Raw genomic sequence first — 16,157 nt, 5'->3', positions numbered from 1 at the left:
AACCTGTACTCCCAGGATCTGTCTGCCATTTACCAAGAGAGCAGCAACACAACCAGGGCTCTGTCAGGTTTTAAATTTCCTAGCCCTTGTCTACTGTGTACTCCTGGAACATCTATATCTGTGCCTAGAAGACTAATTAATCCGTACGTGCCTTCTTCTATCATGGAAGTCATCGCTTCTGGGAAAGCGGATCACCCTGCAACAGTTTCAGCCTGCTAAGCCCTGAAGGAATACACCATTGGACTTTTTGATTCGGGACTCTTGACTCGCATGAAACCATAATTCTTATTCTTATTGTGGTCTTTACCCTGAACCCCTTTCTTTCCCTTATCTCACTTTTATTATATGAATGCAAAAAGGGGCAGATGTCACAAAACCCCTTCCCCCGTTTTGTGTGTGTAAAATAAACTATCCCTCTTATTTTACCTTATCTCGAGTTTGCTGTGGGGCTATTAATAAAGGATTGAATTACTCCAAAACTGAAGGGTTGGGGAAAATATGCCACCACTCATTAAGGGGCAAATTAAAAATCAGAAACACCTTTGTTTATGGACAGGGAGAAAACAGGGCTGTCCAAAATTAAACCCCTCCTGTTCGTAACACTATGTTAGTGCTGGCCATACTTTAGAGCTACCTGCTATAATCCATTTCCAACTGGTACTTTGTACTAGCATACATAAAAAAATAATTTAACCCTAATGTTTTAAGATACCAAAGTAGCATAACTTTAAACACTGCTCATTGTACTGAATCCTTCTTGTTTAATAAAGAAGATAGGGATTGTTTTGTACTTCCTCTGGTTTGCAGAAGTCTTTTAATTATATGTTTCTTCCAATGTAACAATGGTTTCAGCTTTTGACTGTGAAGTATTGCATTGTTATTAAAGCTATCTTGTCATCAATAGCAGACAGAACCAAAGACAAATTATTAACAAATTTAATTTGTGTTTAAGAGATTTAGCCTGGTGCATGATCTGGTTATCTGCCAACAGCCTCTCAAACAACCTGGATGCACAGCAGTAGATAAAATCATCCACAGATATGATATTGATGGAGTTGTGGAAGGAATAAAAAAAACTGGCATAGAAACAGAAAGTACTGGAAAAACTAAATGGTTCCAAAGAAGAGTCATATTGGACTTGAAATATTGACTCTGTTTCTCTTTCCAGAGATGCTGTCAGACTTTGTTTTTCCAGCACATTTCTGCTTTTATTTTAGATGGCGAGCATCCGCAGTATTTTGCTTTTATTAAAAAGATCTGGCACTTGATTTTATTGTCACAGGGCCTCTTGTCAGTGATTGATTTTGTACAGGTGTATCCATATTAATAGTGGTTTGGTAGAACAGAACTTGAGCATTGCTGAAAAAAGAGACATGTCAAAGCTTTTTGTCTTGTGCTCATCAGGACACTTCACCAGAATACCAATATATAGGGGAAAACAACAATTTATACTGTATGTGATGGTGACTGTCAGTTAACTGCCAACCATTGTTTGAAATTTAAACCAGGCAGCTGAACCCTAATTGGTCAAGGCATTGCCCTGAGGAATGAGGCAGCAGATGGCAGTCACTTATTTTGTTTAGCTGAAACATGCTCTCTTCGCGTACAGTATAAATTGTTGTTTTCCCCTTATATTGGTTGTATTCCCCTTATATTCTTGTGAAGTGTCCTGATGAGTGTAAGATGAAAAGCTTCAATGTGTCTCTTTTTACAGCTGTATCCATATTAGAACATAGAACAAAGAAAAGTTCAGCACAGGAACAGGCACTTCGGCCCTCCAAGCCTGTGCCAATCATATTGCCTGTCAAACTAAAACATTTTGCACTTCCGGGGTCCGTATCCATCTATTCCCATCCTATTCATGTATTTGTCAAGCTGCCTCTTAAACACCACTATCGTACCTGCTTCCACCATCTCCTTTGGCAGCGACTTCCAGACACTCACTACCCTCTATGTAAAAAACTTGCCCCGCACATCTCCTCTATAGTTTTCTCCTCTTATCTTAAATCTATGTCGCCTAGTAATTGACTCTTCCATCCTGGGAAAAAGCTTCTGACTATCTACTCTGTCCATGCCACTCATAATTTTGTAAACTTCTATCAAGTCGCCCCTCAATCTCCGTCGCTCTAGTGAGAACAATCCGAGTTTCTCCAACCTCTCTTCATAGCTAATAACCTCCAGACCAGGCAGCATCCTGGTAAACCTCCTCTGCACCCTCTCCAATGCCTCCATATCATTCTGGTAATGTGGCGACCAGAATTGCATGCAATAGTCCAAGTGTGGCCTAACCATATTGTCAACAGTTTCTGTCTTCACCTCATTTCATGCAGTGTAGATGAAGAATAGTTTTACATCCAATGTAAGTGGCAATTTTCTGCTACTTATACCAAATATAATTTGAAGAACTGCTTACAGTACAGTTACATGAATTGTGAATGATTCCAGTTCCTGCAACCTTAATGTGGGCTGCTTTGGAATTGCTGGGATAAATATTGACTTTGTGTGACACTATGAAAAGGGTGGTAGCCCGTTTTACATCCTTCCTTATTTTCATTTCCATTGAAGTCAGGAGAGATATAAAATTGGCTGCCAAAAATCTATCACCAATTTCACACTACCTTACAGTCGAGATCTACACCACTTTTCTAAAGGTAAACTAAGCGGCCAAGCCTACTTGTTTTTTTTAATGGCCAGGATTTTGCCCTCATTGGGCAGGCTCGACGGGAGCTGTCATGAAGCCGCCTGCAATCAGGGCCTGACCGCGATTTCACACTGGCTGGCCAATTAAGGCCCACCCAGCATAAAACGCGTGCTATAGCACTCAGCGCTGCTTGTGTGGTGGGGGAGAAAGAAGACAAACGAGGAACTTTGAGCATGCGTGCAGGTGTGTGCAGGAAAAGCTCCCTGAGGCACAGAGCTGCCTCAGGGAGAAGAAGAGTTTAAGAATTAAAAGTAGAGAATTTTAAATTGTTAAAAAATATGTCCCCTCATGTGACTTTGTTATTAATGAAATGTTTAAATTGTTATTTAATTTTTAATAGTTGTTAGAAACCTCATCCCACCCGTGGATGAGGTTTCCTAAAAAAATCCAAAAATCCAAAGGCCGCTAGGAGCCCAGCGACCGAAATATCACACAAGTGCGCAATGATGTCGGGACACTTGCCCGACGTCATCGTCCATCATTTTACGCTTGTTCGGGTCAGGGGCGCACCTGTCCGACAAGCTAAAAATTCTGGCCAATATTATTTCATGCCTAATTGCCCTTGAGAAGGTGTTGGTAAGCCACCTTCTTAAACTGCTGCAGTCCATGTTTTCCTTTATTCTTTCATGGAATGTGGGCGTCTCTGGCAAGGCCACCATTTGTTGTCCTCCCTAATTGCCTTTGAGCTGAGTGGCTTGCTAGGGCATTTCAGAGGTCAAGAATCAACCATACTGCTATGTATCTGGAGCTACATGTAGGCCAGACCTGGCAAGGATGGCAGATTTCCATCCCTAAAGGAAATTAGTGAGACAGATAGGTTTTTATGACAAGCGATAGTTGTCATGGTCACCATTACAGAGACCAGCTTTATTCCAGATTTTTATGAATGGAGTATTAGCTTGGCCCTCTGGAATACTAGCCCAGTGACGTTACTGCTACACCACCATCTCCCCATGTGGTGTAAGTACACCCACAATGCTGTTAAGAAGGGAGTTCCAGGGTTTTGATCTAGTGACAGTGAAGGATCAGTGATATAAGTCCAAGTCAGGATGGTGTGTGGCTTGGAGGGGAATTTGCAGGTGGTGTATTCCAATGCATCTGCTGCCCTTGTCTTTCGAGGTGGCAGAGGTTGCAGGTTTGGAAGGTGCTGTCGAAAGAGCCTTTTTGAGTTGCTGCAGCGCATCTTGTAGATGGTAACTATGTTGGTGGTGGAGGGCGTGGATGTTTAAGGTGGGGGATGGGGTGCCAAGCAAACAGGCTGCTTTGTCCTAGATGGTGTTGAGTTGCTTGAGTGTTGTTGGAGCTGCACCCATCCTGGCAAGTGGAGAGTATTCCATCACACCCCTGACTTGTGCCTTGTAGATGGTGGACGGGCTTTGGGGAGTCAGGAGATGAGTTACTCTCTGCAGATACATCCTTTGACAATAAGATCTGAGTGAATGATCTTCTTGAAGCAGCAGGGATGAGTGTATTTCTAAATTATCAGGGTTTAATTTGACCACACACCTTAAACCAGCTTATATTTCAGCTCTTTCTTGGACTCGAACTCAAGTTCTGTTGAAGGGTCATGAGGACTCGAAACGTCAACTCTTTTCTTCTCCGCCGATGCTGCCAGACCTGCTGAGTTTTTTCAGGTAATTCTGTTTTTGTTTTTAATTTGACCTGTCCTAGCTGACTTGATGCATAACACAATACTCAAATGTTCTTCCTTCCTTCTTTCTAGCACTGGCTCACCACTTAAAATAAAGGAATTTTCATTGTAATAATAAATGATTATGGTCTTCTCTTCAGTCCCTTTGCAACAGTGGTGGTGTTCATAGATTACATTGCTTAAATTTTGCACCTTACATTTTAAAATTTCCTAGCCAGCAACTGCTTAAAAAGGGTTCTGGACATAAAGGCACTCTTGCATGACTTAGGCTTGTGAACACATGTCACTACTGATTGAAATTATAAGCCTTGTGATCTATAAAAGATATACAGAGGAGCTTTATTCAGCTCTTTCCATTTATGGTGATGGTTTTATATCCCTCTATTGCTGAGCATAGTTCAGCTAATTTGAACTTTTTCCGAGAATGCTAGAGCTGCCAATTCCAAGTATTGATTTGAAAATGCTGGGAGCCATCCCTGGGGCAATTAACTTGTTTTCTCTTTCTCATGAAAGATTTATTTCTTCAGTTTTACTGTGCACCCCTTATTTGCTGCTTCAGCCATTTATGATTTATACCAGGACATTTATGGTTTTGGTTTATCAAGTTAAAAGAAAAATAACCAAAATCAATCTGTCCCTCATAGTAGAATATCAAATTACAAGGCTCATCATGTGCAAAGTGCACTGCACTAAAAACTTTTTTCTGACCTGCAATTAGATAAATGAAGGATTTAGATTAAAATGTTCCAAATTAAACATCATAGCCACCACTGATAAGATTACACCTGAGCCAATATTTTTACAAAGACTAAAGCACAATAGGTTTCAATTCTATGGATTTTTTCAAATTTATGAAATAGCAATATAAAAGAAATAGTTAAAATGTGCACACTAATGTTGCATTGGCATTCATACTGAGTTAATCCATATTGTATGTGCCTGATAGCTGAAGAAATTAATATGATTTCATAGTTGTTTTATAATTAACTTACAAAAGTTGGAAAATTTGGCAATGTGAATTCCTCCTATCTCAAAATATTAAATATTCTCCTTTTTGTTATGGTCAGACAAATTATTGATCCTACTGCTCCATTTTTTGCCTGCTTTTTACAATCGTGTCATGAATCACTTACAGTCGTGTGTAATTTCAAGCTCACTCAGGTGTTTTGATTATTTTTCATTCTTTGTGACAATTATCCATTAGCTTTTGAGCTGCTTTGTCCCAGGCCCAGATGGCATTAATATTGTTGTTGGTGATGCTGTAATACTTCCTGCCATTTGATGAACCCCTAGCCAAACTAGTTAATGCTCCTGAGGCGCGATTTACAAGTCACATTTGCTTTGTCTGTCACTTTCCGGAATTTACTGCTCCAGAAACCCAAAGAAAGCATTAGCCAAGTTCATTCAATTCATTTTTGAATACCGAGATGATAAGGTTGCATTATTGTTTAATTACTGGGCTGCTTGTTACCATTAGTGTTACATGACCATGTGTGAATGCAGAAAATGTCTTTCTATGGCAAATATGCAGGATTCACAAATACTTAGCATCAAAAGATCCCTACTGCATGCAAACGGTGACTTCGCCATGGTTTTCTTCATACAACACCTCATCCTGTCCAACCCAACAGAGGATTGAACTGTTTTCTTTACAAAACACACAATACCCTGGCATGATTGACGTGTGTCAATGCAGCAAGGTCATCGCTATGGCTGCCTTGCAACAAACTAAAATTGCACTTAATGACAGAATTCAATAAATATTGATTCATAAACGGTTCTTCCTCCTCCAAATGGCTCCCAAGATATGTTTCATATGTGCCTGAAAGAATCTGAATACAGTCTCAAAACAGGGAGTTCTCTTTAACAAGTATCATGAACACAAAAACAAGTGTTATCCACTAGAAAAGCTTGGTATGCTAAAAAGAAAAACCTGTATACATGTTTGTGCTTGTATCACACTAGATTCCACTTCACGGTTAGTTAAATTGGTCTCAACTGTGCTACAGAGGGTAGGAACAGACTGAAGATCTTGGCACATCTCTATACCACCTGGACTGCTTGCACGCAGGTGGCTTTTGAGCTTGGGAGCAGGATGCTCAATTGTCCTCCTGCTCAACAAAGATGGTACATGGTTCATGGAGACCCAAAGAAAGAAAAGTAATTTTAAAAGGAGATTTGTTCCCTTGAACAAAATATAAATGATATTTGAGGGTGCATTCAAATCTGTATTTATCAGGATTTAGATGCTGATGTATAGTACAATCTAAACCTGAGTGTTACTGCCTTATTCCTCACTCATTGTTATTATTGGTTCTTTAATTAAATCTAACCTCTCAAATCCATTAGGCGCACTTAGTTGATGCCCAAGATTCATAGCACAGACTGTCTGAAGAATCCAATAATCACTTACGATTTATGTCATGAAGTAACATTAATGCCAGAAATGATTTAGTTCTTCCTTCCATTTTTTTAAAATAATGGAGTGTGGAATTAATGTACAACCATCGACCATGGGCTTGTAACAGTGCTGACCAGAATTGTCTTTGTAGTTGTTTGACATGAGTGTCCACAATTTAAGCTAAACATAGAACATAGTAGAACAAAGTTGTAATTGTTACAATTACACTTACCAAATCTTTTGCATTAACTGAGACCTCGTCCCACCAGGGGGAGACAAAATCATAGTCACAGTTCAGAATCCTCTTATACATGTACTGATCGCCCCTCTCATCGTAGAATGGTTCAAAACCACACAGCCTGATAAAAGACCAAGGAAGTTTCAGATGAGTTCTTCTGCATGCTGTGAACTTATACAAATAAAAGGAGCATGATATTTTGACTTATTGTTAGTTTATACCAGAGGTTTATACCAGATCTTGGAACTAAATGACAGGGTTATTCATACTCCTGAAGTACATGGATGAGTTTTCCATTTAGGCTACTACTTTACTTAATTAACAGAATATAAAGTATGGAATAACAAAAGGCCTGTTACTTTTGCAGAATCTTACAGTATGTAGGTGATGACTCCCACTGACCACATATCAACCTCTGGTCCATAAACACAGCCTTGTAAGATTTCAGGAGCTGGATGGAAAGAACAAATTAAGGTTCAAGTTTTAAAAAAATAAAGCGAGTACTAAGCGTAACATCTTAGCAAAATAATCCGAGTTAAAACTGTGTAAAAGGGTGCCACAAGATTTTGGGAGCACTATCATCTTCCAATTCCCACCCAAGTCACATACTACCCTGACTTGGATGTCTACAGCAGCTGCTTCTTTGTCACTGGGTCAGAGCTCTGCAATTCTCCAGCTAATAACATTAAAACAGGACCATCTGTACAAGATCAGTGGCAATTCCAAGAAGAGGCCGGTCAACACCTCCTCAGTTAACTAGGGTTGCACAATAAATGCAGCTTTGCCAGCATTGCCCACATCACAAGAATAAATATGAATATGTGAACAGCACTCCAAATATGACAAAATCTATAGTGAATTACAAATACTGCGAACTGAAATTCTATCACTTTATATAACATACCAGAAGTTCATCATAATGCCCAGTGCAATAGGCAGAATTTTATGATCCCTCGCTGGCACATTTGCAGGGAGGAGAAGGAGCCATAACATTCCCCAAGTAGCCTTACTGCCACCTCCTGCCTGCCCTGGACCTGTCCACAAATTTTACGTGGAGTGGGTGAGGCCTAAGACTCAGCCACACCCCAGTTGAGGCCTTTAAGTGGCCAGTTATTGGTCATTTAAGGGCCACTTCCCACCCGGCCCTTTTGAGGCTGGAGTGACGAGTTCAGGGGCAGGGGGGAAGTCCAGCAGATCATCCTACTTGAGACTCGGCTGGGAACGGAGGGTGCATCTCTCAAGGGCCATATTTCCAAGTCAGGCAACCCTCCCAATGTCTGCTCCCATAGGTATTCCTTCCCCCCTTGCCTCTCCATCAAGACACCCACCCTACTTTAGCCTCACCTCCACTTCTTGTCATGAAACTTGTTTCATGATCCATCAGCAATCAGAAGGGTCACTGAGGTAAGTGCACAGAGGGAAGAGCTTCTTCAGTGAGACTGATAAGCTGGGAAGGCTTTGATCAGTTTACATTGAAGATCTCCAGCCATGACCATTGAGGGATTACTGTTCAAAGCACTCATCTCAGAGCATATTTTCACTGCTCGAAAGGTGATTGCCAACTTCTTGGAAGACATTTTACCTAGCTAGCGCTTTACTTACCTTCAACTGCACATCCCTGCTGATAGCCTTCACCAAGGAGCCTCTGCAGCTCCACCTTCCACCTGCGCAGAGGGATAAGAGCAGAGGCCACACCATCGCTAACTGCTCTAGTTGCAGCAGGACCAATGCAAGCAGCAGCATCAGCTGCCTTCGCCTCAGCCTCTACACAGGACAGTTGGGATAGAAGATGGTGAGACTGCCCCAAGACACAGTCCATAGTCAGAGGAGCAGCTCTCTCAATATGCCTGAGTGTGAATATTTCAAGAGGCTCAGGCTATCACAGCAGGTCATCTGCAGCCTCCTGGAACAAAATCTCCCTCCTAAGATCCCCCCTGGATCAGGTGGGCATGGATTACCAAGGTGGCTGCCACTTTTCTGCAAAGCAGAATGGAAGCTGCATCCTACTCTCTCTCTCCCCACCCATCTAATAATTGGTTGGCGACCCCAGAGGCAGGATAACAATTGGCTTGTTCTGATAAAGAGCAATTGCCAGGCACAATGTTCAGAGTCAGATTCCTGAACTAAAAATGGTCCTACCATTCCGGTGGGAATTGAGGTGTGAAGATTCTGGCCAGAGAGTCAAAGACACTTAGGAAGGGAATTGCATAGTTTAGAACCTAGGTAGCTGAAGGCATGGTCACCAATGGTACAGCAATTGAAATTGGGGATGTTCAAGAGACCAAAATTATGAGTGTAGACATCTCAGAGCGTTGTGAAATTGAAGGGGATTACAGAGTTGGAGAAGAGCGAGGCCATGGGAGAATTTGAAAAGGATGAGAATTTTAAGACAAAGGTGTGAAATGGATGATTTTTAAAAAAATATTTTAGGGGAATTTTGCGTTATTCTGTAAAGAAGGCTGGGTGTCTTTGTGTGTGAGATTTAATTAAGCTGAGCAGAAGTTTGATAGGTGTCAAGTTGTCTGGGGAGTTTGGAAACATGAAAAGGGTAAGGTGTTAAGTTGAGGTACAAGTATATAGGTTAGATCTAACATTTGCATTCTTAGATAAGTTGAGAGTTTGTTTAAATATCAAAGGGGAGTCAGAGGCAACAAGGAAAATGTTTACATCTTGCAGGAGTTCATGGGTAAACAAGTAGTGGGGGTATGATATTTAATTGACCCAAAAGCAAAGACAAGATGGGAACATGAAAATCTTATACTTGGAAGGGTTTGAGTTTCAAAGAGGTGTGTGAGTTCAATGGAATGAAGATGAAAGGGAAAAAAGGTACATTAAAGACACTGCGGATAGCTGTTGAGTTGGAGAAAGAGCTAGAGATAGCTGGAGCTGTTTGAGCAGTTGAGATAGCTGAAGCGTTGGGCTGGAGAAGGATGTAGTTTGAATCACCCATCCAGTCAAGCCAGAAAGGTTTTGGACTGCGGCAAGCAGGTTTATTCTGAAGTGAATTCCACTGCAGAGTGGAAGAGGGGAAAGGTCATGTGATACACCTTTCTTGAAGCTACAGCAGTTTGCCTTGTGCAATGTTACTGAATTTCATAGCTAACATCTATAAGGAAGTGTTGCCTGGAAGATGTTTACTTGTGGGTTTGACCAGGTAGAGTGTTTTTTGGGGAAATGTTTTGTAAGACTAACCTTAATTGCGTATCTGTAATCTCGTGTGCTTAAGTTTTCTTTTATTTTTTGTTAATAAAACTTTTACTTTTTTTAATCCCAAAGTGTTTCTGGACTGCTTATTGCTGAGGTCAGTATGTCTTCTTCTCAGTTTCAAAATACAAAAAAAACAAGGTTATGGTCTGTAAGCCAAATTTCCCTCTGGGATTTGGTTTGCGCAGCAGTTAACACCATCTGGGGTCATAACAAAGGCGTTGCTTGAGCTGGAGCCAATTTAGGTCAGTGAGCACAGGTGAATAGGACTTGGTGTGAGTAAAGAAACAGAAGCAGCAGAGATTTGGATGACCTCGTTAAGGTCATGGGAGACTAGCCAGGAATACGCTGGAATAGTCAAGTCTAGCACTAACTAGGGGACGGATGAGGGTTTCAGCAGCAGATGAATTGAGGCAGAGGTAGACGGGCATTATTACAGAGGTGGAAATAGGTGATGGTGGTGATCACATATATGTGATTGGAAGCTCATCTCGGGATCTCTGGTCTAATCTCAGACAGTTGCCATGGAGAGGAATGGAATCGATAGCTAGGGCACAGGTTTGGAACTAGGACTGAAGACAACGGCCTCAGTCTTCTCAATATTTAACTGAAGGAAATTTCTGCCACCTGTATAGGATTTCAGATAAGCAGTCTAATAATTTAACATCAGTGAAGGAATCAAGTAGGATACAGATGAGGTAGAACTGAGTGTTGTCAGCAGAAATGAGAAAACTCACACTGTGGTTTCAGATGATGTTGTCAAGGGGCAGTATGTAGATGAGAAATAGGAGGCCAAGGATAGATCTTTGTGGGGGTGGTTGGTCACCAGAGGTAACGGTGCAGGAGTGGAAGAAAAACCATTGCAGATCTGGTTACAATGGTCTGACCCACCCTAAAGGAAAACCACCCGTCATCCCTTCGTCACTCCACTGCATACAAATGACTGGGGAAGCAGGGCCCAGCAACCCAATTAATTTCCAAGCCGACCATTGTCGATCCTAGAGGCTACCAGGAAAGGATTGGCAAGAGCTCCTGGGTTAATGATGTGCTGATGCCCTTTCAAGAGGAAAAGGGTGGATGTAAATCTTCCTCTGCTCAAGCCCCCACCATATTTCAGGTTTTGGTTCCAAGGCCTAATTATTTCTTTTTAAATTCACCTTCCATAAGGTTGTTATAGGTACTCTTTCAATTCAATGCAGTGAAAGTTCCACCAGGAGGTCACCAAGAAACTGAATTAGGGTCATGGCACGGTGAAGGTGAAGTCATATAAGACAAGGGAAATGGTTCTAGTTGGGTCTATGCATCCATTTTCCTAGTACTGATTTCCATAGAGGGAATGGCTCTTTGGTCACCTAAAAAACGCTCCTTACTGGCCTATTAATACTGTTCTGGTCTTTCAGACTATGAGCATTTATAGGAGTTGAATTTATACAAAAGCTCATATTCACAGCAAATATGAAAATCATTTTTGGAAATTAATATTTAAAACAATCTGAAAATTTACCACAATATCCTGGTGTTCCACATACTGTCTTCATGGTCACTTGATCATCCGCAATTTTGGAAAGTCCAAAGTCGGCTATAATAAGAAAAAGATTGCACTGTTCTGTTTTCTTCCTGTTGCATTATTTTATATCTTAATAAGTTAAAGATGAACTTCATGAAATTGCTTTCAAAAGAATGTAAGAATGTAAGAATGTTGAAGGATAAAACAAATGGGCAACCAATGACCTTTATTTCATACTGCTACAGTGGGATGAGTGCAAACATTGCCTGACAAATAAATCTGAACTCAATTGGCTGAAGTGAGTTCAAACAATTGAACTCATTTCATTCAATAAGTTTTGTCAGATTTCTTTAGGGACACAGTAAAAAGAACTAACCTAGAGCAACTCTTCCAATAAAGGCCTTTCGACACTGACTCGGTGTTTAGAACAAATTTGGTGGAAATTAACTGTACATTTGCTGAATTTAACAAACAACAGATTCTAATAATAATGTAAGTATTAATCAATTTGAATTGCAAAATCCAAAGTTGGCAGCAAATTTGTTCTGGGAGCAATTCAAATCAATAATGTAATCAAGGTGTTTAGAAGGCACGCTTAAGTTCTTCTAACTATTTACCTGTCACCTGCACCCAAGATTCGACCATATCAAATTATTGCAGGTACCTGTTGCTCTTTTACTATATGTAATTTTATTTTTGGCATGTGATTTTATTTAGGTTTGGGTTAAATTTTGTTTTAACAGTGGTAATCACTATACCCTGGCCCGGAAGAATACTCCGGAGGTTAAACTTACATAAAAGTGGTGATCCGCTGGTGCCTGACTGAAGAATTCAATTTCTCTACAATTGACGTGGAGCAGGAATGATGAATCACTCTCTTGGAGAACCTTGATGACATGACATGATTTGCCCACAAGTGAGGTAAGAGCAGCAAAAATGTCCCTTTCCAACTTCAAGGCCTCAAACTTTAAACAAGTTAAACCAGCAAATAATGAATAAAAACACAAATAGAACAGAATTGCCTAGGCTTTGAGGATTCAAGCACCAAGGTTCAGGGGCCACACAGAGGCTAAAGACTGCAGTTTGGAAAATCACTGTTTGGCAAAATAGCTGAGTACGGTTCAGTGTTTGCACTGACCGTGATTCTGTTTATTTCCTTAGTTTGGTTAATGTTACCTTTATAATATAAAATTAATTCTAACTGAAGTTGTGCAATAATATAGTTCAAAGGGGGCCATCTTAAGCCTTTGCACTTACACCCTCCATGCCAACTCACCCAGTATACACCATGGGCAGACTCTGGGACCCACACTGAGATAAAATAAAATAAAGACCTAAGTGCTTAATGCAGACTTTATTTTTATAAAAATCACTTACATTCATAAAAACCCATTCACTACATTTACATTCTTTCAACTACATAAGCCTTTATAAAAACAAAAAATTAATTCAAGTGCTTAATCTCTTATGAAAACAAATATTTGTGTTCATAGCTCCACATCAGAAGACGTACAGCAGAATCCTCTGCCCTGTAACTGAAGTTCAGTGGTTGGTGCAGATATGAGACTGATTCCCGCTGGGAGGGTGGGGGGACGAGATAGCTGACCACACATAATCTTGTGCTGGTTAGCTTATTAAATATGCATCCATGAGGAGCTCGCCAATTCTTGTGGCAGGGACAGACAGGAAGTTGCAATCTTCACCATCATCTCATGGGGTCAACAGTCTAGGAGCCATATTTAAAGGGCACCCGGACAGTCTGCACTTTCCTCCTCCACAGGAGCACCTCAGGGTAGGCTCAATAATCTTCATGTCCTTCAGCAATGACCTTCCTTCCATCATAAGGTCAGAAGTGGAGATGTTCGCTGATGATTGCAGCATGTTCAGCACCATTTGCATCTCCTCAGATACTGAGCAGTCTATTTCCAAATGCAGCAAGACCTGGACAATATAAAGGCTTGAGTAAACAAATGGCAAGTAACATTCACGCCACATGTGTGACAGGCAATGACCATCTCCAACAAGAGAGAATCTAACCATCATCCCTTGACATTGAATGGCATTGCCATCACTGACTCCCCCACTATCAACATCCTGAGTGTTACCATTGACCAGAAACTGAACTGGGCTAGCCATATAAATATAGTGGCTACAAGAGCAGATCAGAGGCTAGGAATCCTGCAGTGATTAACTCACTCCTGACTCCCCAAAGCCTGTCTATCATCTAAAAGGCACAAGTCAGGAGTGTGATGGAATACTCTACACTTGCCTGGAGGAGTGCAGCTCCAAAAACACTCAAGAAGCTTGCCGCCATCCAGGACAAAACAGCCTGCCTGATTGGCATGCATCCATAAACACTCACCCCCTCCACCACCAACATACAGCAGTGTGTACCATCTACAAGATGCACTGCAGGAACTCACCAAAGCTCCTTAGACAACACCTTCCAAACGCAAAACCGCTACCATCTAGAAAGACATGGGTGGCTTATGTATGGGAACGCCACAGGGAACCATTCAAGTGGGGGTGGAAATAGGAATGTGGTTGTGGTAGGGGACAGTATAATTAGGGGGACAGATACTGTTCTCTGCAGCCGAGAGTCCTGAAGGCGGTATTGCCTGTCTGGTGCCAGCCCTGAGGAGATGTCCTCAGGGCTAGAGAGGGAGTTGGAGGGGAGGGATCCAGCTGTTGTCATCCATGTTGGTACCAACGACATTGATAGGACTAGAAAGGAGATTCTGCTGAAAGAATTTGAACTTTGGATCAGAGTTAATGAGCTGGAATCCCGAGCTGCAGACATTGTGCCACAGCAGGGATGGAGAAAGTTACCTGGACACTTTGCTCCAGGAGGCGGTCACACCCCTCAGATTAGGTAATTCAAATTTAGTCTGTGATCAGGGACAGGAGGGTGGGGCTGCAGATGAAGCTGGTATGGGGACCCTTGGGTAGCATTAGAGGAGCCTCGGCCCTTGCAATTGTCCAACAGTTATGAGGTTCTTGCAAACTGTGTGTACAAGAGTGGGGACTGCAGGGAGGATGGGTGAACAGACCACGGCACCGTGGTACAGGGAACCATTCAAGTGGTGGTGGAAATAGGAATGTGTTTGTGGTAAGGGACAGTATAATTAGGGGGACAGATACTGTTCTCTGCAGCCGAGAGTCCTGAAGGCGGTATTGCCTGTCTGGTGCCAGCCCTGAGGAGATGTCCTCAGGGCTGGAGAGGGAGTTGGAGGGGAGGGATCCAGCTGTTGTCATCCATGTTGGTACCAACGACATTGATAGGACTAGAAAGGAGATTCTGCTGAAAGAATTTGAACAGTTAGGAGCTAAATTAAAAAGCAGAACCTCCAAGGTAATAATCTCGGGATTTCCTCCTGAGCCATGGGCAAACTGGCATAGGGTAAATAAAATCAAAGGAGTTAAATGCATGGCTCAAAGACTGATGTGGGAGGAATGTGTTTCAGTTCATAGGGCACTGGCACCAGTATTGGGGCAGAAGGAAGCTGTTCTTGTGGGTCAGGCTTCACTTGAATCGGGCTGGGATCAATGTCCTGGCGAATTGAATAACCAGGGCTGTAGAGAGGGCTTTAAACTAAATAGAGAGGAGGGTTCTGGAAGGAGGATATGTATGCTTACAAAGGATATGGCAGCATGGCAGGGCAGCTATTAAGGTAATGTTACACAGTGTGTGACAGGAAGGGATAGAGTGTATAAACATAAAAAAAGCAGCATATAAGGACAAAGGGGGAGAAAATGGTAAAAAAAAAAGAATGCCTCTTTACTTAAATGCACATAGTATTTGGAACAAAATAAATGAATTAATGGCACAAATAGAGGTTAATGGGTATGATCTTATAGCCATTATGGAGACATGGTTACAAGAAGATCAAAGTTGGGAACTAAATAATCACGGGTATGTGACTTTTTGAAAGGACAGGCAGGAAGGAAAGGCTGGTGGGGTAGCTTTGTTAGCACAAGATGGATTAAGTACGAAAGCAAGAAATGATCTTGGATCGGAAGATGTAGAATCCATATGGGTGGAGGTAAGAAATAAGGGGAAGAAGATACTGGTGGGAGTAGTCTCTAGGCCCTCTAACAGTAGCTATTCTGTAAGACATAGAATAATGAGGACATGTAAAAAAGGCATAACATTAATGGTTTTAATCTTCATGTAAATTGGGAAAATCAAAGCGGCAGAAGTAGCCACAAGCAAGAACTCATAGAGTGTATTCAGGGCAGTTTCCGAGAATAATGTGTTGTGGATCCAACCAGGGATCAGGCTATTTTGGATCTGGTGATATGGAAAGAGGCAGATTTAATAAATTACCTCAGAGTAAAAGATCTCCTAGGAAACAGTGACCATAAAATGGTTGAATTTGGCATTCAGGTTGAGAGTGAGAAACTTGGTTTGGAAACAACTGTGCTAAACATAAATAAGGGTAATTACAAATGAAT

At 41.5% G+C, this 16,157-nt stretch overlaps 1 protein-coding gene across 1 annotated transcript in view; it reads right to left on the bottom strand.

Annotated features, from left to right (window-relative positions):
- The window catches only part of camk4 (calcium/calmodulin-dependent protein kinase IV), a 300,351-nt gene that overhangs the window by 54,255 nt on the left and 229,939 nt on the right, over window positions 1–16,157 (bottom strand). Inside the window, exons 7-9 of the mRNA XM_041186348.1 lie at window positions 11,700–11,774; window positions 7,367–7,442; window positions 6,986–7,112 (exon numbers count right to left, since the gene is read on the bottom strand). Coding sequence (XP_041042282.1) covers window positions 6,986–7,112; window positions 7,367–7,442; window positions 11,700–11,774 — 278 coding nt within the window. The remainder of the gene's footprint in view (window positions 1–6,985; window positions 7,113–7,366; window positions 7,443–11,699; window positions 11,775–16,157) is intronic.

Source organism: Carcharodon carcharias, chromosome 4 (genome assembly GCF_017639515.1).
Source record: "Carcharodon carcharias isolate sCarCar2 chromosome 4, sCarCar2.pri, whole genome shotgun sequence".
Classification (NCBI taxonomy): Eukaryota; Metazoa; Chordata; class Chondrichthyes; order Lamniformes; family Lamnidae; genus Carcharodon; species Carcharodon carcharias.
Note: the sequence above shows the minus strand (reverse complement) of the source record. Positions and strands in the feature narration are given on the sequence as shown.